At 32.2% G+C, this 27,998-nt stretch overlaps 2 protein-coding genes across 4 annotated transcripts; one reads left to right on the top strand and one right to left on the bottom strand.

Annotated features, from left to right (window-relative positions):
• Positions 1-15,430, top strand: LOC138932264 (uncharacterized protein KIAA0825). Of its 3 annotated transcripts, none has more exons than XM_070293929.1 (14): positions 1-214; positions 607-868; positions 1,519-1,663; positions 2,093-2,292; positions 2,403-2,509; positions 3,173-3,394; positions 3,827-4,036; positions 4,121-4,423; positions 4,817-4,915; positions 5,178-5,566; positions 5,947-6,061; positions 6,154-6,318; positions 6,741-6,919; positions 14,524-15,430. In XM_070293929.1, exons 1-14 carry the CDS (start codon positions 140-142, stop codon positions 14,552-14,554), a joined length of 2,502 nt encoding a protein of 833 aa, XP_070150030.1. In that variant the 5' UTR covers positions 1-139; the 3' UTR covers positions 14,555-15,430. The 3 variants fall into 3 exon arrangements, with proteins under 3 accessions (XP_070150030.1, XP_070150029.1, XP_070150031.1); XM_070293928.1 differs by having other exon boundaries at positions 4,817-4,963; XM_070293930.1 differs by lacking the exon at positions 3,173-3,394 and having other exon boundaries at positions 4,817-4,963.
• LOC138932266 (short neuropeptide F) lies at positions 7,564-24,106 on the bottom strand. Its single transcript, XM_070293932.1, has 4 exons — positions 24,008-24,106; positions 18,302-18,403; positions 14,573-14,754; positions 7,564-9,059 (listed from the first exon to the last, which is right to left on the bottom strand). The coding sequence occupies exons 2-4, from the start codon at positions 18,396-18,398 to the stop codon at positions 9,003-9,005; spliced, it is 336 nt and encodes a 111-aa protein (XP_070150033.1). The 5' UTR covers positions 18,399-18,403; positions 24,008-24,106; the 3' UTR covers positions 7,564-9,002.
• Positions 24,107-27,998: the final 3,892 nt, after the last annotated feature.

The following is a 27,998-nucleotide window of genomic DNA, read 5'->3' as shown; positions in this document are numbered from 1 at the left end:
AGCGCATTCTTAATTTCAATTACATTGCACTTATATATAGAATTTGCTTATGCACATATAAAATTATACATAATGAGACGATTAAATCATACCGTTCGAGTATAATTATTTTCCCTATATTATTCGATAGAGAGCAAAAATGGAGATTATGGAAGATGGGAATTTGGTCGATCGTGTAAGGATTTTATTACAACGAGACATGCAATATTATCAGGTATCAATTAGCTAGCCATAAATTATCTGCCATTAATGTATGTAGTTTATATTTTATATTACATCTGTTTTCAAAAGGGTATATAATGTCGAAAACGCTTTGTTTCGAATTTATTATGTATGATATTATATTTGATTGCAAAAAACTTGATTTATTGATTGTGATCTCAAAACTAAAACACATATATACGAATCGAACAATCAACAATTTATCATTATTATGTGTCATTATTTTGCAATAGGTATACTATCTGTGAATATTAATTTAATAACGAATGTAATAGATATTTTAGTGAAATGTAAGCTTATTGATTCATATGTAATATTATTTTAATACGCCGTAATTAATACTCATTTCATATACTACGTGTAACATTAAAATTTGCGATGTAGGAAATGCAAACTGTCCTGAGGGAACCGCTATGCCTACGCATTAGCGGCGGGAAACTCGATTTTCCACGACATGCTTCGTTCGCCGCGATAAAGATCGTCACATGGTGGGAAGCGGATTTTGTAGCCGCTTTTAAGCGTGCTTCTGGTTTAAGCGCTACCGAAAACGGCGCGTCCAACGTCAACAGCGAAGACAGTGTGATTAAGCGGATCCAACCGTCCGATTTTATTCTGCTCGTTGTCGACACCGCTGAACAATTGCTAGGTACATTTTATCTCGGTTACGAGAAATGAAACTGATATTTATGTTTGAATTATCTGGCATAAAAATATAAATAGATTAATAGAAGTAATAAAGGAAAATTTTGAAAAGAGTTATTGATAAAAAAAAAATACGTATAAAAATAGTAGACTCTTCATAAATATAATTTATATATACTATATATATATATATATATATATATAAAGACAGTTATTCTGATTATCACGCATGTTAAATCTTTAAATTTCCAACGTTTTTATCAATATTCTGGTAATTAATAATTATATATATATATATTTATTTTTGAAGATTATTATAAATTAGGTAAGAAATGCAATATGTACGAAGTATTATGTGTCGAAGAGGTTTAATTTGCTCTGAAAGATTTCTTTCAAATTCATGGAATAATATCTAATAGTAATTGGAGCTTGAATTAAATTTCTACTTAAGAAAATCGATTTTAATTAAATAATACATTTCCGCTCTGTTGACTCTCGTCCTCTTTAATTTATATCTATCTGAGCAAGAAAGCTGTGTTTGACTTGGATAATTGTTTGATAATGGCACGATTTTCTACAGACTTACAAACTTAGAAATATTTACAAGAAGTATCAAGAGATGAAACGATGTTTTTCTTACTGTTCCATTTTTAGAACATCTGCACATGTTGATTCAAGAATCCTTGGATCACGCCGATCTCACTGTGCTCACCGCCACTTTGGGCGCAGCAGCACTGATACGAAATTGCTTATGGTGTTACAATCAGCATGCCAAAGGAACGATTTCTTCTCAATCAAGGTGCTTTACATTATGAAAATTCCAACGTTTAATTAATTGTAATTTTTTTACATTTTTTAAAATCATATGCTTTTCTTCTCCAAGATCAGCAGAATAAATTTTAAATAGTTATTTATTTCAATCACACAAAGATCTTAATAATCCATCTGATCTTTTTTATCTACCATTCTTTTTTAAATACAAAATAGAATTTTGCATATGATCGTTAAAAAAAGGCAGAATGATTTTATATAACGCATATTATAATTAAATAATGATACAATATGTAAAACATACATACATAAGGATAGAGAATTTTTATTTTTTCTCAAAATTCAAAATATAGCACAAATGAAGAATATTTTTTGGTCTCTTTTCCTTGTATTTAAAGTTAAATAACATATATTATATAATCTTTCGAATTTTATATTACTTTTTCTCTTTTGACAGTGAAAAAATTAATAAATCTCACAAAGCATTCCATGAGATGGCTGAAGCTGTGGCAGAGAGGTTGCTCGATCTACACTGTAGATTAATTTCCTTGTATATCCTTAACGAAGCTGACTCTCTCAGCTGGCACAGCAACAAACCATTCTTTGAAAAGGAGCGATGCTCCTACGTTATACAGATGTGGTGGCTGTATATGCAAGGTAAAACTCAATTCCCGTTTCTCTCCGAGTATTATGTATAATTTCAATAGGACGGTATTTTATAGAGACAGATTTATAACATTTGCAAAGAACGAATCTAATATTTTCAGGTACTAAGGCGGATTTATGGAATACAGTCTCGCCTAAGATGGCACAGCGTGTATTTTCAGAAATGCTAAACGAGTCCCTATCTATCATAGCGACGCGATTCATTCATGTAAGGCCGCGATATATCACAACTAGTTCCGATTAATCTTTCAATTTATTTTGTTCTTTTATCTATCTGTGTAGAACGCTTTATCGTTATCATGAATCACGCAAATGAAACTCGTTGGAACGAACGTGAAATTGGTTTATTGATCGAGCTTTTTTCTTATCATTTGCATGCATTATACGTTTCTCTGTAATTTATTAAAGCGTAACACAACTGTCGAACTGTCACACAATATTTATGATAAATATTCATAAACATTTTTTTACTATTTAGTTTATGAAATATTATAAATATTTTATACATTATATTTTGTATATATTAAGAGAAAAAAATCATAAAAATTTTTATTAAAATATAGACTAAATATTGTATTTTATATAATATTTATGGTAAGTAAAAAATAGATATTTATAGTAATATTTTTTGTAAATATTACTCAATATTTTTATAAATATTTTTACGATAAATCTTTATGATCTGTTAAATCTAAGATCATAAAAGTATCTATGAAATAAAATATTTTGATAAATATTTATAAAATATTTAAATAATTATTTTATAAATATTTTGTACATATTTGATAAATATTGTATGCCGTCTGAGCATTTGTGTGTGATTAAGTAAAATGGAATAAATTGAAGAAAAAAAATAATAACATTGTAACAGGGTCGACCGACAGTAGCACGATCCGAACAATTTTGGTCGGACGCCTTTAATGTACTCCGCTGTACGGGATATCTAGCTTTAGGCGCATGTATCGATGGTGATGGAATGATAGGTGCACGTCTGAGTAATTTGCCGACAGCGATAAGAGATATACATGCAAAATGTAATGAATTATTAATCTGCTTGCTACTTAGGGGCACTCCTCTTAAAGAATTGTATCAGGTATGGTCTCCAGAGTGTCAGGCTTTTAAATCATTTTCCAACAAATTGAACGTGTAACAAGAACGCATTATTGTTATTAAATAAATCAATTAAATAAATGTAATTAAAATGTGTGCTAATGTATGTTAGAATTATATAGAGCACTCGAAGAATTGTATTCAAAGTATTGTACCGGATGTCTGGCTTTTGGTGTCAGGCTTCTAAAATATTTTTCAACAGAAAAAAAATATCCATTATTTTTATTAAACGTAATTATATAAATTAAAATGCACAATGTATGTTAAATTCACACAGAGAACGCATAGAAGGATAAAGAAACGCCACTCATCGATTAAACTCGGAATTTGCGCGAAATTGAAAAATGTGTACATTTAGCCTGATGAAGAAAAATATTTTATTATTAAATAATTAATTACATATTATGTTATTCAGATCTTTCGACACGGATTGGAAAATTTGGCGATACTGCAACCGCGATGCAGTCCGGCTCCTTGGTTATTAATATGCGCTCCAAATTTGTTAGGATTAGACACGATTGATTCTCCAGCTGATATTACAACATTATCCGAGGACAAAGCTGTCATTCTTGAATTGAATGTCATGAGGCATCAACCTCAACCCAGCTGGCCTCAACTGATGAAAGTAATTACTAACATATTTTAATTTCAAAACTTTTTTTTACTTTTAGATCTCACATATTATCATCGAACTTCTTTTTATTCGCAGGTGATATCGATGAACGATTACGTCGTAGGAAAGATGCTACTAAAGACTTTAGTACGTCAAAACGTGGGTTTTACGTCCGTAGACAAATGTGATATACTTGACAAATCGAAGAAGGGCGAAGAGAGTTGCGGTGGTTTTTTATGTAATGGATCAGCGTGCGATAAATCGTTAAAAATAACTTCGGCTTTGGCACTATACAGCTTATCTCACGTATTAGTGATAACCGTTAACGAATCGGAACGTGTAATTATACCCGCATTGAAGCAGGATCCGAACTGGTCCAATTATCTGGACAAACAGCAGGTCTGTATGCTTTTATCGAAAATATCGTTGAAAGATTTAATCGGTGTAAATTTATATCAATTCTCATTAAAATATTTGAATTGATAATAAAATATTGATTTGGTTTAATATCGTGTAAATTTAAAACTATATTTTAATAAATGCGGAGAGACGTAAAATACAATGTATAAAACAAATGAGTTTAATGTTAAGAATTGAAATTTTACACACGAGCTAAGTAACATTTATTTATTTATACGGAGCAAATATAATAATAAAAAAAAAATTTCTTGGATTTCTCACGTACAATTTGATAAACGCAATTCCAGAAAAAACATTTCTAATTTTATTGCATATATTTTTGAACGATAAATGCATCAATTCGCTAATTATAATTCACTCATTATTTTAAAGGTCTGGAATCAGTCGAGGCCACCCTGGCTCAACGCATTGATAAAGCCTCTGAAGATCATGATGCAACCGGTGGTCGAGGTGCTTCTGGAAGCTGCAAAAGTAATTGCAACGCATCACATGCGATATGCGAGTCGCGCGTATCCAAAAGTTCGTTTTCTTTACAAAATTATTTTTAACTTAATTTAATTTTTTGCAAAAATATTATGCATCTAATTATTTTCTTTTCTATTTGTTTTTAAACAAAATTGGCGGAGTCATAAGGGAAACATAAAAGTATCGGAGTCCGATACGCGCACGCTCGTCGAAAGAATGGGCATTTATTTAAAAATATATTCTACAAATTTTGAAAATTATCTTTTAGACAGGTGCCAGCATATATCAAGCTATGTCACTGGCGATCGGTTGCTTCGCCGAGTTATACGTGACAGCCTCGATCTCGGTTTTGCGTGCGGCCTTTGCGCTCAACGATAACATTCCCGCTCATTGTCGGCCGATCGGCGGTAATGTCTTGCTTCAGATACTGTGCGCAGCTCTGTACTCCGGTCTCCTGGACGTGTCCGCGAAGAGCGAAAGGAACGATATTCATAATACATCGAATTCCTCCGGGGACACGAGCTGTGAGTTAAGCCCCTTCAATCCTTACGATAGGTCGACGGCCGCCACGGCACTCGCCGAGGCGATTTGCAGCATCGACGAGGACAACAAGCACACGGCACAGATAGATTCCTTTTTGCTTCTTGTAAAGGACAGGTACGTCCCTTCTTTGAAGGCTACACTGAAAAAAAATGTACCAAAAAATTAAAAAAAAAATTTTTTTTTAATTTAAGAAAATTATTTATTTAAATACTTGCAAAGAAATTAGTTATTTCGATCAAGCTGTAAATATATCTGAATTACTAAGATATAAAATATGTATTATATATTATATTTACACTTGTATTTAAATTGCATTAGCGCCAAATTAGCGTAAAATCTCTGAAAGAATGGAACTTGCAAAATTTGATTTTTAATTAATAATTGACATAACGATTTAAGTTACTTGAGTACTCATTTATAACTTCATTAATTTAATATTAATTAAAATAAAAATATTTTCGTTTCATTTTATTTGAGCAAAAACTTCGTTACAGCCTCGGAAGAGAAGATCAAACTTCGAGGAACGATGAATTACAGAACATGACTTGCGTCATTGAGACTTACACAGACGAATTGTTGTTCACGGGTACTGGACGACGTTCGTTAAAAGTGAGTAAAGCGACGATATATTGCCAGCAATGCTCATATATTTGCCGCAACAGGAAATGAATGAATCATAAATGATTAATTTTACGTGTCAGATTGTATACGAATATCTAGTCCGGGCGTCCGACTGGGTCCTAAATAATTTACGCTGTGACGAAAGGAACAGACAGACGGATTTGATGAATTTGCCAGAAGTCTCACCAATCATAAAACCTCTTACACACACGATGTTTCATATCGAGGACACGTGCTTTGATCAGGTTAGTAATAAAACTTCCGCTCTCTCTAATCATAAATTATAGGATTTTGATATCTATCGAAGCAAATTTGTGTGTTTCGTTTATAATTCGTATTTATATATATATATATATATATATATATATATATATATTGCTAATAATTTTTTATTTGTAATAAAAGCATAGTGAAAAATAAATCGAAATTATGAAAATATGGTAATAATCGCTTTAAATTCAATAAATTGTTGATACATTTATTCACCGATCATGAAATGTAAAAAAAGAATTTATAACACGAATTTACAACATAAATGTGTCGTGTTGTATTCACAAATATTGCTAAAATTTATTTAGAGAGCTTCATACGATAAATATATAAATTTCCAGAAATCTTTACAATTCTATAAAATCATATTGCAAATAATCATACTTGTGTATTTCAGTTTCTGGTTAATTACGAAGCAACGAATTGGTCGAAGGTATTAACGATGCCTTTGTCGATTACCTTGAAACGTGTACGAAATCAAATTCTTTTGAGACCAGAATTGAAGAATGTTGGAGACCTCAATCGTGAGGATAAAGAAGTGGTGCAATCTATCAAAAGACTCTGCTCGTTTGTCAGGTCAGCACGTTTCAAATAAGTGGTTTGCACACATTTAGCGATAAGTAATATATTTCTTTCTCCTATTATATCTATTTAAAAGATTCGTATTATTTTAATTCGATATTTGTTTAATAATATGCATTTTTAATATGTATAATGCATTTCTAAGATATCGTATATCGAAGCGTGGTTTTTTTAGATAGACTTTTTAGCGTGTCTTGAAAATCTTTATCGCAATTGTACGATAAAGCCCGCATTCTTCCATTTTGCATAATGTAATTAAAAAGATACGATGACGCAATTTTATCCTACGAAAAAATTCGCGCAAACCGTTGCTGCCGCCGAAAGTTTTTAATTCTGTCTTTACGATAATATTCCAGTTCTTAAGTTAGGATTTTTTAATCTGTTTGGAAAGGAGAAGAGGATCGCTTTAATGACGTGAATTAAATGTTTTCTCCCGATCTTTTTTCTATATTTAAATTACTATTGAGCTTAATCGTATTAAAAAGTCTAACTGTCATCACTTTGCAAGGCAACTGTGTTATAAAAATATATCGACACGATGCATTATATTCGCGTAAAGACATTCCGTCGTGGGATTCGTGGGCAATGAAGAATCTTGTAGAACACATTTGCTGCAGAGGAATAAATGTGACACAGTGTTACATAATAATTTATTTTTAATTTTGCAAATTGACACATATTCACACATTTGTGACGCGACCCTCTATTTGCGGCGGATAACTAGTTCGTATTTTTTTTCTTTTTTCTTTTTTATTCTTTTTACACATATATATTTCAATCGCCAATCTCCCAATCTACATGCATCATCAATGATTTTGCGATCGGCTCCCATAATACACGCGTATGATTTTTAAATTATCATAACAGTTTCATAGTTCGCTCTGTGTATACGTTTTATAGACAGGGCAGATATCATTTTTCATCATGATACAACGATCATATTATTTGGCACATTTATCGAAAGACTACGCCTATTAATCGATCGATAGATCAATAGACCAGCTGTTGAAAATTGTAATGTCCCAGAAGTACTGAATAATGCTTTAGCGTTCAGATTTTACACCCGCATAAAAAAAAAAAATTCTCATCTTTCTTTGAAGAATATTCAGCGAAGATCGATACGAAATGATACATTATGGACCAATAAAAGCTCTTGATGGATCTCACCCTAAATGAGCAATAAAATGCTATGTCCCATGTGTTTTAATACAAGTTTAACTTGAGAAAATGTGCAAATCAAAATATAAGATGTTGATTATGAAAAAGATGACGTTTAAATATTTAAAAATTAAATGTTTAACGTTTAAATCTTTTTCCTCTGTTTAATATTTAAAGATCGCATTTTAATTTTAATTTTGAAACAAATCAACATCAAATTTATTCAGTACGTTGATAAATCGCTTGGAATGTCTGGGACATGTGTGTCAACGCGCAGGGCGCAAATTATTTCTACGTCTCTGTGCCGATGTGCGCGCAATTAAACGAAGAAACAATTGCTTTCGTAAACGATGATTCGAAGCGATTCAGATTGTTATCCCCACATCGAATGAAGAACTTAGGCCAAGTGTCCTTTTACAGCGCTGCCACTAATTAACGAAAACGACGAGGTAAAATGCCGACGTTGAGAATCGGTATCATTCGCAATGACCCGCAATTATACGAAACAAATATACCCAGTGTCTTTAAACGCGTGGAACATGTCCCTTGAGATAAAGCAATCGCCTCGTAAAATCTCGCACAAGGCGAAACAGAGACAATTACGTCAGTTCTGAGAAAACGCCGTCCGTTGTTTTAAATTTAATTAAAACACGCGCGGAAGTAAAACGGAAATCAAATAACATATACAAAAGACACAATTTTTCTTCACTTTTAATTAATCTTTCGGATTGTGCACAATCGTGATTGCGCGCAAATTAACTTTCGTTAGCGAACAAAGTATTATATATACGCACACATACACACGCACGCACGCACGCACGCAAGTACACACGAGTTATACATAATTTATACAAGAGAGGGTAGTCGCGTTTTCATCAAGAACGAATTGAAAAGGTGTCTCTGGATCAGCTCCGCCGGATTAATTGTTGTCGTTGTATCCCGCCGCCGCACCCACGGGTCTCACCAGGTCCCTCGCCTGAAACACACCGCGAAGACACTAATTACTTAATTGCTCGTGAAAATTCAATTAATTGTGCGCTGTCGCGATTTTCACTTGCTTCGAATTTAATGCCGGGCGAAACCGAAGAGAGAATATTCAGGCTGTACGAAAGATAGTCTTTATGCGTCTGCCATTTTTGTATAAAAAAATTTGAAAAAGATAGAGAGAAAGAGAGACAAAGGCGCTAATAAAGTATAAAAATAAAACGCAAAATTATCGTTGCACGATCAAGATATCGGTTTAATAACGTATAATATATAAAACGAGAGATAAGAAAGAGCGAGAAATTCTATCGGTGAAATATATAATATATACGCGTGCGGTCGATTAACAAAAGATTCATAATATAGTGAATTTTGAATAGACTTGATAAAGAAGCTTGTGAAGAATATAGAAGAGCTCTCTCCCTAATGTAAATGACGCTTAATACCATCTTATTAGAGGGAAGAAATTGTACGACGTGATTGAATAGGAAAATGGAATCTAATTTTCGTCTCAACGAAATGTCTTTCCTTGTTATTATATAATTTACGTAATGTACATTTTCAATAATTCATCAGGATTACATCCGCTTAATATGAATAAGCTACTCAACTTTGCGTATGTCTACGAATGAGCATCTACACGTCGCGCATATTATTATCAAAATTATTATTATGAATCATACTCTTTTAAATTTAATTCGTTGAAAATGTCACTGATTAAAGCAGTAACAAGATTTCCCCAAAGATCACTGAGTATTTCATTAAAACATCAAGCCGCTATCGCCAACTGATCCTCTTCTCGATAAGATTTCTGTTTTCATTGCTAAAATTACAATTGTAATCATTTTATTATATTTGTAAAAAGGGAAAGAAATGCGTCCCTTGTGCGTGCCGAATCGCTGACAAATCGATATTACTGGCGGTTTGCTAATACAGATAAGAATTTCAGTAATGCGTTACGTCATCCTTGAAAATTTGTACTTGTCACGCGATCGTCGTCGTGATTACCGACAATACTAAGTTCGCGATATCGTTCCTATACTTCAGTAGGGGACTTTTTGCGAAACAGGAGATAATTGCCAAATTCACTGGAACGAGAGGAATTCTCCCCCTTGTAACACATTCAAAGTGTGTGAACTCTATCCCTGGAAGAGACTCCAGTCGCTCGTCTCTCTTTATTGGAAAATTTAAGCTCGTTTTTTTTTATTTTTTTTTTTTTTTTTTTTATTATTACGATCGTTTGTAAGTAATTTCGAGATGTTTGAACATCTCTCGTGATTCTTCATCGTAGGCCATCATATTTCTTTACGCGAGTCATGAAAGCGAAATTCTGTCTTATATAAGTACAGAATAAATAACGTATTGAGAAAGAGAGCGAATCTTATGAAAAAGTAAAAGATCACCTTTACAACTTATTTTAAAATTAATTGAGAAGAGATGCACGCGATCATTTCTATAAATAAATATCTAAGATAAATAGAAAAATAATTTATAATATAATTAATAATATAATTGAAGAATTATAGAAATATACCGGAAGAATACGAATTTATTCTTCCACGATGTAACTTTGAATATTTTTACATTATTTTTTTTACGGTAAAGAGACATCGATTCTTTCCCTGGCTTTTCCGCTGCGCGAGCAAATCTAGTGCTTTATTTTATTTATTTATTTTTTTTTTTTTTGGCACGTATCTATGTCGTATCGACCGCAGGAAAAACTTTCTCTTCGACATACAGACGTGACAATGTACCTTTGTTAGAAAAAAGGTCGCGCGCTTCGTCGAGCACAAGAGCGACGTAATGTTATTTTGTAATGTTGGGCTTTTGAAGACGAAAATTCCGTATCTGCTCTTTGCCCGATATATCGCTGGCTTTTCAGCAACGACGTTTTACTGCAAATTCTGAGGCGCGCATACTTTCGTAATATATATATATATATATATCACGCGTATAATAACTTCGTAAACGTAACAAAATAAAATTCAAGATTGAAATAAAAAGAATGGGTAAAATTGGTTTATTAAAATGCATTCTCCCTTGAGTCGCGCGTGAGTAGATTCGAGATCAAATTGCATTCCTTTTAAATTGAACACATATGCGTATGATAAAGATAAGCGAAACGCGCCTATTTTTTTGCAAATATGCATTGTATATGCATCGTACAACGTCATAAAATGCAATTTGCTCATTTTTCCTATATTAAAAAACATATATATTAAAAGGAAAGGAATCTCCTTCGTTGAATATTTATCTTGGCATTTTATTAAAAGAGAAACATTAGATATATATGAATTAATATATAAACATTTTCTCAAAGCGAGAGAGCTTCTCCTGTATTTTTTTCATGTATCATTTCTTTGAGATATACATATATTTGATAAATCCAGAGCATCCTTACGTACATTGCTGAAGTGATGAATATTAACGAATGCTAAAAGGTAAATTGTTTATTGGCCGGTGTTGAGATATTTCAAGTAGAGAGCAGCCTTTTTCTATGCTTTCACGAATATATGTTGAACCAAGAGAATTTTACAAAATTTATAAAATGTGAAAAAATGTCGACGGTTTGCTTTTAATGACCTCTTAAAAATATCATATATGGTAAAATAAATAATAAATGAAATCAAGACAATATATGTAATATATAGAAGTAGCATTATTAAAAAGATAATGAAATTTTTGTCGCTGGACAATCGACTATAAATTGATTTTTAGACAGAGAAAAGTGCGAGAAGGGCCAACTATTTTTTCCATCCTAACAAAGTATAACAAGATTGTAATTCCGTCTGACGTCTTTTTGTTTTAAAATATCGAAATAATCATCCCGAGAAGAGGATAGGTTTAAATTTTCTTATTTTTTTCTAATTACCGTGTTATAATGTCCGTCGTGGTGTGTCCTGCGAGACAACGTGCATGCACATCGCGACTATACTTTGGTTCGCAAGAGTTACTTTACTCTCGCTAATTACGAGAAAATTAATCTCCCAGGGAATACGGGCCAAATTAAGATTAGTATGCAAAGGTATTCGCGAAAAGCATTACGAATTAAACCGCGCGTACTCTGGAGAGAGAGAGAGAGAGAGAGAGAGAGAGAGAGAGAGAGAGAGAGAGAGAGAGAGGGGTAATCCCGTAATTCAGGGGCAAAATAAGCGTATCTATCTCGAAGAAAATACTCGTGTTGTTAACGCGTATCATTAAATTACGAAAGAGCTTCTTCCACAATTTTCCTCTCTTTGCACTCGATCGTATTATATTTTGTATCATTGTTAAATTTATTTATTTGTTCTATTTATTTTTCGAATAAGATTATTATAATTTCAAAATGTGCGCGCGCATAAAGTAAAAATTTATATTTTTTAATGTAGCGACAGTATGTAAGAGAGTATAATAAATAATATTCCGCTTGTATATACGTCATATATATATATATATATATATATATATATATATATATATAGCACGCAAAATATTTTCGGCTGTAAATTATTAATAACATATTATTTGGCCTCGGCGCGGCGGCGTAAACATTAGCGCGCTATTGTTATTGTATTATGACTTACGGGGCCTTATTCGCACGATGACACTCAGTACAGTAATGTAATGTTACAAGACGCTCCGTCAAATTCTTTTCTAAACGCGATCGCGACAAGTATTGGAAAAAATTTGATATAACTATTAAATAATTTTCACTTTCTCTCTCTCTCTCTCTCTCTCTCTCTCTCTCTCTCTGTCTTTTTATAAGCAATAATTATTTCTATAAAAATACTTAAAATTCAATTATATTTCGTTCGATGTTTTATCGTTCGATTTCTCGATAATTTATACATGTGATTCGAATTGAGAACGCGCGATAAAATAATCGAATCGTAGGTCCTTGTAATTAACATAATGATAAATTCTGTGATATATTAGCCGTTTATGAAATAATTGATCGGTAATTTAAAGTGTTTGTATGTTTTATATATACATATATATATATATTTTTTTTTATTTATCTTTTTATATATATATATATCTAATATAATTATTATAATTAATTTATATTAATATTCCGCTTGTATATACGTCACAGTACGGAAAAATATTTTCGGCTGCGAATTATCAATAACGTGGTATGTGGCCTCTGCGATGTAAACAATAGCGCGCTATTCTTTAAGTCTTACACGGACTTGTTATCATTCTCACGGTAACACTTGAATAGTATTGTAGTAATGGGGAAGAGACGCTCCGTCAAATTTCTTTCTTAAACGCGCGATCGCGACAAGTATTATAAAATATAATTCGCTACAATCGGACTTCTCGTGTGTTGCTCTGTCTTACGGTATAATAAGCTGAATATCTCGTGTGTTTGTTTCGCGATCGGGAAAGTGTCTCGCACACACACGCACATATATACATATATATATATGATCATTAAATTGATTAAATATGCATATATATATATATTTAATCTTAATCGAAATGCATATTTAATCAATTTAATGATTTGAACGGTGTAAATATTTTCATATAAATTCAAACAAGTTACCACAATAAAATACAATGAGCTCATGCAAGTTAATATTCTCCATGAATCTATAATCGTCATATTTAATATTGTATTTAATTCTGTTATATAAAACTGACGCAGATATTGAATGTATACAAATTTAAAAGATTTAATTATAATTTAATTATAATTTAATTATAAATGAAAAATTATATAAAATCAGTTAATAAAGTGGAAGAGTGTCTTCTAGAATATATAATAGTCCAAAGTTATCAAGTTTAGTTTAGTTGAGGATCAAGACCTGTAATACAGCCTTTCTTGTTTTGTACAATATAAAATATAGGGTTTCATCAATTTCTCTTAGAGCTCGTATATCGTGTTATAAAACATGTACCAGAGATAGAAACGAGCAACTCACAGAAATTACACAATTGAGATTTCGAACGTGTTTATTTATTTTCACTACATCAATTTCAAGACTGAACTCGAATAATTTTGACAATTAAAAAAAAGAATAATTAAAATATTCTTTTAAAAATAAAAAAGCTTCAAAGGTGTTTTTTTTTTTTATAATTATAGCAATCTGTAAATTAAAGTGAAAGCTCGTTGAAAGAATTAATTAGCGATAGTGATAGTTCGAATCAGTGATATTTAAAAAAAAAATGCATCCTATATATATTATTATATTACATATGAAATAAATTTGGTGGTTTCTCCCCAAGAAATTGCAATTTAAAAGGAATAAAGAAAAAACTTGAAAGACTACATCTGGCAAATTTTATACGCGATTATTACTGATATTTCGATGAAATCTTACTGCCATATCAATGAGCGGACGAGCAAAGTGTGAGTGATTTTATTGAAGATTAATGAAATATTCGTTGATCTTCGGTGACATCTCGCTTCGATTGCAGCGAATTTTCACTGATTCAGTTTAAAGGAGCAAAGTTTTACTTTTGTAAAGGCGCACTTATGCGAGATCGTGGATCTCTTGAAAAACGATAAGAACTTACGGAGACATGCGGTCCAGAACGACCGAATCGAAGACGCAGCGATGGGGATCGCTGCGACTTGCGGATCATCAGGTGCTCCAACGGGATGCCACCAAAGCCAGCGTTATCCAGCGCATTGCGTTGCAGGAGAAGCCTGTAGAATTCGTGGATGTTGTCCGCGGGCGTTTTCTCCGCTATCTCTTCTGCAACATATATACAATCGTCAATCGGCGATTTTCCAATCCGGAACGAGATGAATGACGAGGTAAAGCGTCCTGTCTTTTTCTCGCGATATCGTGAACAATGTCGATACAATGCATGCATGAATTCTGTTTTCTGTCAGACTTTGACAGAATTTAAACTCGCATATATCGGCCATCGCATCACGTTCCTATCATGTTCCGATCGCTATTATTCTACTCCGAACGAATTTTCATCGAGATTCGTCATCGAATCTTTTTCCTGCTGTCGAGAGAGCAATCAACAGTTGTTATATTCTGATTATGTCTTAGAAATTAATGACGCGTTTGAAAGACGTTAATAAAGACTCCGTCTTGATCGATATTTGCGTTACGATATCTGTCTTACAATCTTGTAAATCAAAAATGTTTATCGTCGATGAAGCTTGATCTCTGGAATGCCGCTCATGCGATCTTTTCCCACCATACGCAGGTGTCGCGTTTTCTTTCAAAAAAATGTAAATCAAGTGCGAGCGCATTCATTCTTTATGCGAAAATGGAAAGAAAGTATGACGCTTTTTACAAGTACGTCCGTTTTATGCGTCCATTAAAACGCTTTACGATAAGTAGCGTTCTCCGTATAAAAGCGTTTGGCGTACGAATTGCTGGGCGTATATACAGTTATACTATCGTATATAATGCGTACACTATCGTTATAACGATTATTTACTTTTATTAGTTCGCATAGAATCGTCTTATGGAAAAAAAAAAAAAAAAAAATGTTTCATCAACGATGGTAACGTTATCTGACGTATCATTGCATTCAGAATTATTGACGTTTTTATTATATACATTGTATCAATCTCACCTTTTAAAAAGTGATCTCTACGAGACTATAGTGACAGAATAATTTCTCGTAAATTTTAAGAGAGAGAATGAGATCTGAAATTTGAAACGATGAGCTTTGCCGTTAATTTTTATTTGTCGTTTTATCTTATTAAAATATCGAGAGATGCAAATTTGAAAACTACGTATTTTTATGTAACAAAAAAAAAAAAAAAATGGACGTACGTATTTTCAGATATTTTCAGATAACGTCTTGATAAAAGCTACGGATGCAAAAATCGACGTTTATATATACGTATATTAACGATACGTGTCGTCCTTGCAAGAATACAGACGATGGAATTTTTTCCGCACGTTTCGGTATCCCGCAAAGGCAAATAGATAACAATTTTCCAATTGAACGGGCACTTTTGAATTTTGTGAAAAGCTTGCGTGACAAAAATTCGAGAGCGCGATGTAAAACATACGCGGTTTTTCATCGAAAACCGCAACGCTCGTGCACACAATCGACCACAGCAGTTTCTCGTAAAACAGATCGCAAAAAAAAAAAAAAAAAGAAAAAAGAAAGTACGAGAGAAGAATATATCGCAAAATTATGATACTTTGCGAATAAATATAAGAAAAATGAAATCGACGAGCACGCGCGAGTTTAAATGTAGATAGGGCCTTTCAACACACCTGTTGACTATTGTAACGCTATCATTGCCTTTTCTGCATACATATAATGCGCATGATCGTGTTACATAAAATTTTATCTTCGTGGAATTAAATAGCCCGCTCTTATTTGGCTGTATAATAGCTTTACTAAACGCGCTTTCAATAAATAATACATTTGAAGTACGGAATATATCGTCTCGAGAAGAAAACTGACGCTTTTCTTCTTTAAATATTGAAGAAAAAAATGATTAATCGAAATACGTGTATATATTAAACTATATATACAACCGATCGGAATTAATATCGAAGTTTGTGCTGCTCGATCGAGCGCTTTTATCGGGGAAAAAAAAAAAAAATAAAAAATCGCGTATTTGAATTCGTCCATGCACGAGTCCGTCACACGATTGAAACATATCGATCATAAATGCCTATGTGCGACAAAAAGATCCCAACAGATAACTCGTCTGAAAACGGCGATGTCGTGACGAGAGAGATTGTTGCGCGACGACCTTCTTACGAGCGGATTTTATTGAATGGAGAGATTTGACTGATCGCACGCACGTGGCATTTGGGGCGCGGAGTGACACGTGGGGGCGATCAATGTCGGACCATAACGAGGTCTCTACCTTTTGTGCGCGACGCGAATAATCTTCAATCTCTAATCATTCGGTGGATCGTAACCGCGTTTCTGTCAATAAACAAAAGACTAAATGAATGGTTCGAGAGAGAGAGAGAGAGAGAGTTCCCATGCATATGTTCAACGTTCGATTAATTATCGAAATTAATAACTGGCGAGTCGAAAATTAAAATTATCTCTATTAATCTGGGTAATATTTTATTTGTTTGATAAAATATTTTTCTCCTCCCCTTTGAGTTTAATCAAGATTATTCAAGTTTTTATTTTTTTTCCGAGATACGTCTCTGTGTGTAAAACTTCTTAATTCTTTAAATTTTGTTGCTTGAACTTTCTCGAATTTTATTGCACAACTTATAATTATTTAAAATTCAATTTTATTAATCTGTCATTAAAGTGTCTCGCATTATTTTGATAAAGCTTTATCTCTCGCTAAATACCTTTCATTCTTAATCGTTTATATATCTGAAACTCTCTCTATTGATATCTCTTAACATTTTATTTTACAACAATTTACTTTATATAGGTCGGCGAATATGCGTCAACTATGATCGCGAGTTGTGAAATACTCTGCGTATTATGATATATAAATTACCGAGTAAATTATTCTACAGATATACGTGAAGATAAAAAGTTAATCTCCTGTAAATATAACGAGACCTATTAGCGAATACAATGTGATGGAAGATTTAATTAGACTTATGTTTTTCTATAACCATCTCTAGAAGCCGCCGGCTCTTAATAAGTCATTCTCTGCGATTATTAATTATTGTAATGGTAGACGACGTTGGCGACGGTCTCGCGTTGATACGTGGCATTACCGATAATGGAATACGAAACGCGTTATCATGCCAAGTAAGAGTAAAACTTTAATGGGACTTATAGCACAGCGAGGAAATAGCTTTGTTAGAAGAACACGGAGTTACACGGGAGAAGCGAGAAATATTATAAGAATTGAGCAGTGTGTCGCGGATTTGTCAGACGCGTTTCAAACAAATTTCAACAAAAATATAAGAAGCTTATATCAAAAATGACTCTATAATCCATAGGTACATAGTCCTAGCCCTTAATATTTAGATGTATAATGCGAATATATAAAATTACCCAACGCGTCGTATCAGTTTTAGCAAGATCGATTTGAAAAATGCGAAATCTTCTGCCAGCAATAATCCATTTTTTTTTTTTGCATCGATGAATTAATTTTGAAATTAATTATAAGAAAGGAGAAAGGATTTAAAAGTACCAAATGATTAAACAAAAATGAGTTTATCAATAATTGATTTTTAATTAATCATAATCAGCAATCGATATTAATGTTTGATGAGAGAGGGAGGAGAGAGTTTCTCGCGATTATGCAATTCCATCGATTAGAAATCTGAAACTTGAAAATTTCGAGAATTTTAAAATCTTATTCGGGAAATGGGTAATACTCACCTCCGTAATCCATGTAATTCTCGATGGCGTTTACGAGGCCGACTGTCACGACGAGAAGAACGAGGACGGCGCGGCGTTTAGCGTACATGTCGCTCATATTCTCTGCAATCATGCAAAGCGGATTCCCATTTATCCTCTACGGTTGACTTCGCCTAATCTAACGAGCTTTTCAATGTATCGAGGGTGAGCGCATATATATAAACCGAATGTTATTCTAATCGCGCAATGAACGGTTTTTTTACGCTGTGAGAATAAAAGATCGAATATCTATTGCATCAAAAATTGCACGACCCTTTTTGTCACAATGATATCGCGAACGTTTGACAAACGAGGAAGGATAAATTCAAAATCGCCTGCGGTAACATTCGTCGAGTACGGATCTTGCCGGTTTAATAACAATCGCCGGTACAAGAAACGTTGCCTTCAGAGGCGCAAAATCCCCAAGCGTACCGTTGTAATCATTTTATCGCGAAGAACATTCCGCTAAATCATCTTTCTGTATATCGTAAAGAGCCACCGAAATGTTTATTCCAGAGTCACTCGGTTAATTCGCCTCTCTTATTACGTCGATGTGTCCACAAATTTACGTTATGTACATATATTACATATTTGAATTATTTTATTGCGCTTATTTTAACGTAAAGTAGTTTTCTTATACGAGTTCTTAAAATTGAATCACTTGCTTCTGAATGAAACTATTTATCGGGAATTAAAATTATAGGAAGAAAAAAATATAATGCATAAAAATATATTTGCATAACTATTATCAATTTTAGATCTTTTATTTTTTGCGGATCATTGCGTTTTTTTTTTTTTTTAATGCTACTTTCGCTATTTTTATTTCGAAGAGAAATATTAAATTGCAACGAGAGAAAATAAAATGGAATTAATGAATAATGTAAAAATTATAGTTGCACGCTATAATGGAACATTAATCTGTAAATACTTAAAAAAAAGTAAATATTTAACGAGAAAATAATTTATACGCTATATAATGATTTTTTATATTTTTTTCGTTGAGATCGATATTCAGTCTCGAAAGAGTGAAAAATTATTTCGATACTTGCGGAAATACATACATAATTCGTAAATTACATCGTTTGTCAAAAGATTTTCTCAATTTTAACTAATGTAGCGTGTATACTATTTTTTTTTCTTTTTTTTTTTATTTTATTTTTTAAACTTTTATCAAAAGTTCAGGACAATTTTTCATCGTCAGCTTATAACGTTGTCATTGATTAATTTCTGGCACAGGACGAATATTGCTAGTTTTTTTTTTTTTTTTTTTACTAACTGATAAGAAATAATGCTTCAAGAGCGCAATTTTATCGAGAAAATCTATTGACTCATTTTAGTGCATGAATTGAAGTGCACCCACGCCCTCGATTCATAAGGGGTCACGTTATCGGTGTCATCAAAGGTAAAATATTAACGATCCACATATATTTCTATGTCCCCGGTGTACCTAGTCAGCTATCTTACTACAATATTTATATCGTGTAATGGCTCGAGTGTGATAAGAAGGAGGAAAAAAAAAAAAAACCCCATCAGCCGCATCGATCCCCCGCTTCCTGAATAATTCATTGAATTATAATTATGATCCTTCTTAGAGGCGTCTACCGTAAAATGACGTGCACGGATTACGCGGCTGTAGAATTAAATGCAAATCTGTTAATTTTTTCTTGCCGCGACATTAGATTGGATGACACATTTGTCAACGATGTTGCGTGAACGTACACGATATCCCCGCGTGGAAATTATTACCGGACATTTCAAGCACTATAATAAAATTATATAACGTGACTCAGAATGAGGATATATTACATATATACAGAGGTCACGGAGCTATATTACAATGTGCTTACGCACTATAATCCAAAGATACAACTCCAATTAATGCGCGACCGTTTGACAAGAGGTCCTCGCACATGTGTAACACCTGTGCCGATGCCATGTGCAATTTACGTTTTCGGTGGTGAAATTTATGCATAAGCCAACGAGATATGAAATTCCGGAGATGCTACCTGCATACTTGCATAAATAAATTATCCCAAATCTAACGATTTATCCCTCTTCGTTTCGTCATCGACAAGTATGACGTTGCTCCAAAGTTTTCTTTTTTTCTTTATCCTTCTTTTTAATCACAATGACAAATGTATGAATATTACGTTTAATTTACTTAAGATAAAAATTACATTAATGCTAATGTAACTTTCATTCCCTTGTCGCTCTCTGAAGTTTCATTACAAATTCTCAGATTATTAATGTAAAGACTCTATTAACATTCAAACAATATTGTAACTCATCTAAAGAGAGGATTACGAGTTTTTCTACTCAAGAATACAGATTATATTATGAATAAATTATGCAATGTTATATTTTTTTCCACAAACGAGAGAATCGCACAAAAAAAAGAAAATAGCGAAAATATTGCGATATTTGTTTTGTATTTTATGCATTTATAGAAAACTCTTGCGTTGCATTTTTGAATTTTAAAACCGTTTATTATAAATTTATTTACAAAAAAGTCAGAACTATATATTTAAATAAAGGACGTGAAAATTCAAAAAAAAAAAAATTTTTTACGATATTCGAGATTCAATGTATTCAGCATATTTTTCATATTTCAAGTATTTTCGTAAAATAGATATTTTTTTATGCAGTTCTAACTGTCGTGGTATACGTTGAATCCCAAGTTGTCGATCACATTTCATTGCCAATTGTATAGGCGCGTTATATAACATATGACATATTGACTCACACCGCATTTATCGGGATAAATCCGTATAATCGCTTCGTGATATTCGATATTGAACGTATGTACACATATGTATCGGACACATATAATACACGCTTATAATTGATTTATAACGCGTGAATGCGTTTCTCAGCTGTATAACGATTACATATAGATTATTTCATAAGATTTTAAATCTTCGCATATATTGCGACAAATTTGAAGACAGTTTGTCTTTATTGAAAATTTAATAGCGCATTCAGTTTCAAATGAATCTTTATTGAATGTAAGCTCAATAGCCACGATTTTAATTAAGCTCCCGTTAAAACAGTATAATTCTTAAAAGGCCGAATTTTTGTAAAGGGTGAAAGAAAAAAATTGATGAGAATTGTACAATCTCTCTTCGAAATTCTTGAATATTTTAAAGACCTCCTAGAAACGTGTATCTTTTAAATATGTTTTGAATTAAAATTAACTTGACAAAATTTTTAAACATAAAAAAATATTTGCACATTACGATTTCTTTTCTTATTATTGTTAACGAACAGATTAAACCGTGATTTGAAAATTCCAAAGCTTCTTAACAGATGATATACTAGCTTAGAAAAATATTCAACACATTCCTCGATCCTCGATTAAGGGCAATTTGCTTGTGTCGTGCTTCCTAGAATAATAATTGCAATAATTGCCAATCCTCGGGATGTGCCGCAGGCTTTTAAAGGACGTAAATAATTTACGGGTACCTTAAGATAGTGCAATGATATTTTTGCTTCACCGACTATCCTTTGCCCGTGCAGATACCTTGTATGCGCGTAACAACACTTATACAAGTCTTTTAATATATTTACTTGCCAGCCTTCCAGGAAGAGGTAATTAAATTCTTGTCGTATAATCAGTAACGGTAACCAAGCAAGAGGAGGACATTGCGATAAAAAAAAAATCGATTATTTTATTCACTCTCGTAATCCGGTCTCCGCGTGACGATCGTGATAATTGTCCCCTGCGTTAATTAATCATTACACAAATATCTTAATAAGGTCATAATAAGAAGGCAAGGAGTATAATTTGTTGCGCAATAACGAGATAAATTGATTTTATCGGGTTATTGATTTGGGATACATGGCGGAATTAAATTTTAAAAGCTCTTCTCTCGGGCGTCTCGAGAAATTTTTCGCTCGTGCAATGAATACTTCGTATATCTACGGGGTATCGATGTGCCTCAGCTTTCTACAATTACTTACTGTCCCGTTAAATTTTCAAGCTACTCGCTTACACCGGGTGACTTTGATTACATCAGGTGCCCACGATGTATACGCGCCGGAGGTGACGTGTAAGTCAAATGAATTTTAGTCGCACGATGGCACGAGAGTATTTAACACTCAGTAGAGTGTGTTTTTCGGGGTGAGAAGTTTGATAAAACATGAATGTATAATAGAAACTGCTTTTCACGCATACGAAAAGCGGATTTGTAAATTTTTGCGACTCTCGTTATTTGTGAAAATAAATATTCAAAAGAGATAGAAAAAAAGAAAAATTTATACGCACATTTTATTTATGATTTATTTGATAATTAAACGTTATTTAAAAATTAAATGTTAAAATATTAAATTTACTTTTAGAATATAATTCGTGAGTTGCATAATAGCATGATAGAGAAAAACATGACAAGATGCATAAAAAATTAAAATTGATATTTCGTTTAAAAAATTACGTGTATAGTCATTAAAGAAATAGTGAAAATAATAATGACAAAATTTTAAAATTTTCTATTTGAAATTATCTTCTGATTGACCGCAAAAAATATCTCCGTTCGCCCAAAATCCTTATAATTAATTGCTTTTATTCAAGTTTGTTGTTTCATTCGTAATATTCGTGCAAGTGGTCCTAAACACTTCTTTTTTGCAATTAAATTTTTTTTTACGAAAGATCGTATCAAACAAATGAAATATTGGAAATTTAACTTGTTATATTATTATATGCATGACAATAATGTCATAATAATGCAAAAATTTAAATCAGCAATAACGGTTTATATCACGTTAAACGCGTGTAATCTACACGTGTGTGTGTGTGTGTGTGTGTGTATTGAAAATAATTACACAGATTTAATCGAATCATTCTGCAATTTGCAAATATCCAGCCAATCGTGTAGCCTGTATAATCCAGCTACAGGATATCAATCTTTCTTTGTCCTCTATTTTATACCTTTGACCTACGTTAATAATTTATCACCCATTACGTTGCGATAAAAAAGGATAATGATTACCTGACCGATATATTTTCAATGGATTACGTACATCATAATCGTAAAGACAGCATACTCAATTTTTATAGCGAGTAGAAAAGCTTTTTTTGTTTAAATTGCTATCGATCGAACGTATCTAGGCAATAGTTACGCTACTTTGCTACTTTTAATCTAAATTTCAATAGCAGATTTTTTTAAACATATAGAGAGAGAGAAAAAATGACGGCGGCTAAGTAAAGATATAACTTTTGTTTTTAATGTAAATATTCATCATAAGTATGCCGTTATTAATTATTAAATATTTTTATCGCGATGACATTTATAACTTTACTATTTTTTTATAAACTATATAAAATTATCCCCAAAAACGCTTAAATTAAATGTCTATCTTGTTTATATATCAAAAAATCGAGTGTTATATCTCTGAAAATATTAAATATGTAATTCACAGTCTTTTCCTAAATTTTTATATCATATAACAAGATCCTTTAGCTTTTTCCAAAAAAGGACATGTATCTGAAACGCGTGTACGTGCATTAATTTATATATATATATATAAAAAAAGACAAACATATTTTTCAACACATGAGACATTTGTATTTCTTAAACGCACGGGATGCAGATTCAAGAGCAATAGGGGCGCATACAGGTATCTGTCTCGAAAAAAAGAGATGGATAACTACAGGATAGAATAGGAAAGAGCGAAACAAATCGTCGAACTCACCGCGTTCGAATTCTTGTACTGTAGCCTCAGATGACGAGCGGTGGTGATTGAGTGGCTCGCACGTTACGGCGGTAATGATGCGAAGTGTGGCGATACCGAGGGACCCTTTATATATATGGGAAGCCGCTGTGCCCTCGATGGGGGATGAAAGAGAGAAAGATGATGAGGGTGAGAGAGAGAGAGAGAGAGGGGGTAAGCGCACAGGTGGCCGCGCGAAAGCGGCCACGCGGTCATGGGGCGCAAGCGTCCTCTTCTTGCCCTGCCCCCGTTCATCCCTCTAGCTCTTCGCCACCCTTTCGCGCGTCGAGACGACGAGAGACGGAAAGGATCTTTTCGCTGTCGCGATTATGATCCGGGGAATCGTCTTCATTAAGAAATCTTTCCTATATCGAGCCGCGAATGTCTATAACATAAAGTCGATGTTGACGCAGGATAGCTTCGTAGATTAGTCAGTCCGATGTCTTACGGAATAAGAGGCGCGTTTGAAGAAATATGCGAAAGAGCGAAAAGGCGAGGAAGAATTAAGAAATTTGTTTCGTAATAACAAGATCTATCGATTTTTTTAAAGATTACGTTTTTTTCAATCTGACTATGACAAACTCGTATAAGATTGCGCGAGATACTAAGACTAGTCTCGTGATTATTGTCTGTCTTAAAATTCGAGACAAGATCGAGATAAGATTTTTAATTAGTTATCAAGACAATACTAAGACTAAGATTGTGAAGATTGTTGATTTTTAAAAAAACCTAAAATATTATCGTATAATTTACGATTATACATTTGTAAATTAGGTGAAAAAGAAATCGCTATGTGATATGCAAATTAAAAAAAGATGTTATTGAATAAATAAAAATATTTATATTAATAAATTTATATACAGATACAATTAATATAATATATTTTTATAAATATTGTCTTTCTATCTCGAGTCTTGTGCAATCGTAAACTCGTACATATTTTTTTAAGATATGATGCATGTCCCATTTCTCTGTCAGAAAACTGTCATTCTCGTACAAATAATTTATGTAATTAAAATATACGCAGGATATTTTTTACGATTATATTCTTCGAAATATTCTGTGTATTAATGTACGTATGTAATTTGCAATAATAACGTACTTTTATTTGTGTACTCATATATATTCGATGATATAATTATACAAAAAATTTTATATATATTTTCTTTTTATATTCAATTTTATTTAGGAATAGAATTGTTCCTAGAAGTAACAGACAAGATAATAGAAAGAATCTTCTTCACGTTCATCGCAAAAACTCATTTTGTCTTTCTACAGTCATATTGTAGCCGAACTAGATCTATCTTTTCCTTTTTTATATATTGATATTGATTTTTATTATCCCTTTCATTCCTGAATTTACTTCACATATAAACATTCTAAATAACGCGCGAAAAAAGAACCGGGGCTACTTTCCAGCTTTTATTACAAATGAAAATAACAAGGGACGACTGTTTACATAAATCTCTCTATTAATTATGTTGATTACGTAGGCGAGCGCGTACGAGTTATTGTGAAGTCTGTGCGTTTAAAAAAAATATTACTACAATGGAAAGTGGGACGCTGAAGCCGGAGATTATTTTATTATGCACAATCTACACAAAATAGAGGACCATCTTCATTAAAGATTCTTTATACATAGACGCACGATGGTTTTTATCCTAACGAGATCGTCCGCGACGCGTGACGTTTCCCTTTTCAATTTCACGTACGAATCTTATTTGACGAAGGCACATCCTCTCTCTCTCTGTCAAGGGATAAAAAAAGATTCTCGCGCTTTTGGAATGCGAGAATTGGCGAACGAGACAAAGCGAAAGTCATCTCCGCGAAAGATTTTTTATACGCGAGTTTTTAAATTTTACACCCTCCATTAGTCTGTCCACTTCGTTGATGAGTCAGACAGTATTACGGTGAATATTTTCATTATAGCATCGCATGCAGAAAAACGGAGACGCTTCGATACATTTGGATAGCTTGTTCTTTTAGCTCTTCAATAATAATCTAGAAAAACTGTCGTCTCTTCTTTTTAGTTTCGACGTTAAACATCTCTATAATGGAGTTTGAAATTAAAATCGCGTCTATATTTACGTTGAAATTTATATTCAGAAAATTTTCAAATCTCCATTTGTCAAAAGCATTTCTAAATGAAAAAAAAAAGAAAAAAGAAAATTGCTGAAAATTAGTCGAATTAATTGTTTTCATACGCAGACATGGAGTAAAGTTCTTTTTATTCTTTTTCCTTTTTTTAAGTATTTTGCGATTTTGTCGCACGGAATCTCGAGCGCGTATGACACGGAGCTGGGCAAAAAATATTATTTATTTCAATGTGCACAATTCACAATCGGTGATTTTATCCTTCCTTCCATGTGGATTTCGCTTACTCCTACAGACATCTAAATTGAAAATCTCCATTGAAAAACTTTACTGTATTTTCATACATTCTTTCATACGGAAAATTCGCTTGTTAAATCACCGAAAAATGAAAATCTTTAGCCTCTCGATATTTTTACAATATATATATATATATATAATATATATAATATTTCACGAATCGCGATATACCATTGCTTTAATGATCGATTTCCTCGCAGTTACATAGCATTTTATATTGCTGTATTGAAATAGATGTTTTATTTAATAGAAACTAATATCATAAATAATAAAAATATATAAAATACTTTTCATTGTTAATCATTTTCGATTTATATAAAAATGCTAATCTTTATTCAGAAACAATTATCTTCTACATAAAATTAATTTAGTCGATTGACTTATTTGTGACAAAATTTTTATTATAATCTACTCTTGTTATAAATTTACTAGAATTGTATCAAAATTTCTCATTTTAGATAATTTTATATAATATTATAATTTTCTATTAAGTCCATTTTTAATTACTTGATTTTTCTGTACCGTACAAAATTGTGTTGTGTATCTCATTCTTTGTGAGATTAAATTTAATCCCTTAACAAAATTTTTTAATTGTATTTTTAGTTAGTTATATATATATATATATATATATATATATATATATATATATATATATAATTCAATAAATTACGCTCAAGATTTCCAAGATAAGAAAATAATCATATTAAGATTCATTAGAGAATATTCTTCTTTTATTAATTTATACCTTTTTGGAGCTATTGTGTAATAACAATGGAAAAGCGCGCTTGAATTTGATAATTATTATTCGTTTATCAAACTGCGCGAACAACCGACTACTTCTTATTTAGTCTTCGAAACGAGATTAATCCTTTTCATTATCTCGCCTTTGAAGACTTTACTCTATGTCTGCAGAGAGCGGACAGACGGTAATCGAGGATATAATTTTAAAATCACATAATTAATAAATCTCGATGCGGACAATGTTATATTTTACTAAGTAATAAATAATCTTTTTCTAGGTTTTATTATTAGTGAAAAAAATTTGATGGTTCCTTTCTATTATGATGCAAATCTTAAATCATTAAATATTCTGTGATTTCCGTAAATGTTGGTGGTTGTATGTAATATCAAAAATATCTTGAAGTTATTGACATGAAAAGTCAAACGTCTTATTAAAAAACGTCGTAATAATAATTTAACGAGAAACATTACATCATAGCGATTTCAGTGTATGTACAAAGTATGTAATTGCCATTAATATACATAGTTTAATTATTAATAGAGTACGGACATTTATAATTATTAATAGCGTATTATTTAAAGTTCATATAAGGATCCGATATTGAGATTAAAAATATATCCTGTAACTGAGAGAGAACAATAATCGACAAAAATAAAATGAAGTAATGCTAGCATAAAATGTCCAATCTCTTCAATGTATATTTAATTTGAAAAATAAATATATTTTTTAATTAATGATTTTTACAGTCTTGAAATATATATCCGTGATCTTTATTAACATTTAAAGCAATTTTCTCATGGCATTTTATATAACTCTTTTAGAATTAAAATATCGAATTTA

Source organism: Polyergus mexicanus, unplaced genomic scaffold (genome assembly GCF_030449975.1).
Source record: "Polyergus mexicanus isolate NDT 795.1 unplaced genomic scaffold, iyPolMexi1.0 SCAF_4, whole genome shotgun sequence".
Taxonomy (NCBI): Eukaryota; Metazoa; Arthropoda; class Insecta; order Hymenoptera; family Formicidae; genus Polyergus; species Polyergus mexicanus.
The sequence above is the reverse complement of the archived record's forward strand: the minus strand, read 5'-3'. Positions and strand labels throughout refer to the sequence as shown.

Bases quoted from the DNA above. Each gene is read 5' to 3' on its own strand.
- LOC138932264 (XM_070293928.1), top strand. From the start codon at position 140: ATGGAGATTATGGAAGATGGGAATTTGGTCGATCGTGTAAGGATTTTA. The intron at 2,510-3,172 runs GTAAGGCCGCGA...ACATTGTAACAG, and splicing joins TAGCGACGCGATTCATTCAT to GGTCGACCGACAGTAGCACG. The intron at 3,395-3,826 runs GTATGGTCTCCA...TATGTTATTCAG, and splicing joins CTCTTAAAGAATTGTATCAG to ATCTTTCGACACGGATTGGA.
- LOC138932266 (XM_070293932.1), bottom strand. From the start codon at position 18,398: ATGAGCGACATGTACGCTAAACGCCGCGCCGTCCTCGTTCTTCTCGTC. The intron at 14,755-18,301 runs GTGAGTATTACC...TATATGTTGCAG, and splicing joins GAATTACATGGATTACGGAG to AAGAGATAGCGGAGAAAACG. The intron at 9,060-14,572 runs GTAAGTTCTTAT...GGTGTGTTTCAG, and splicing joins GTTCTGGACCGCATGTCTCC to GCGAGGGACCTGGTGAGACC.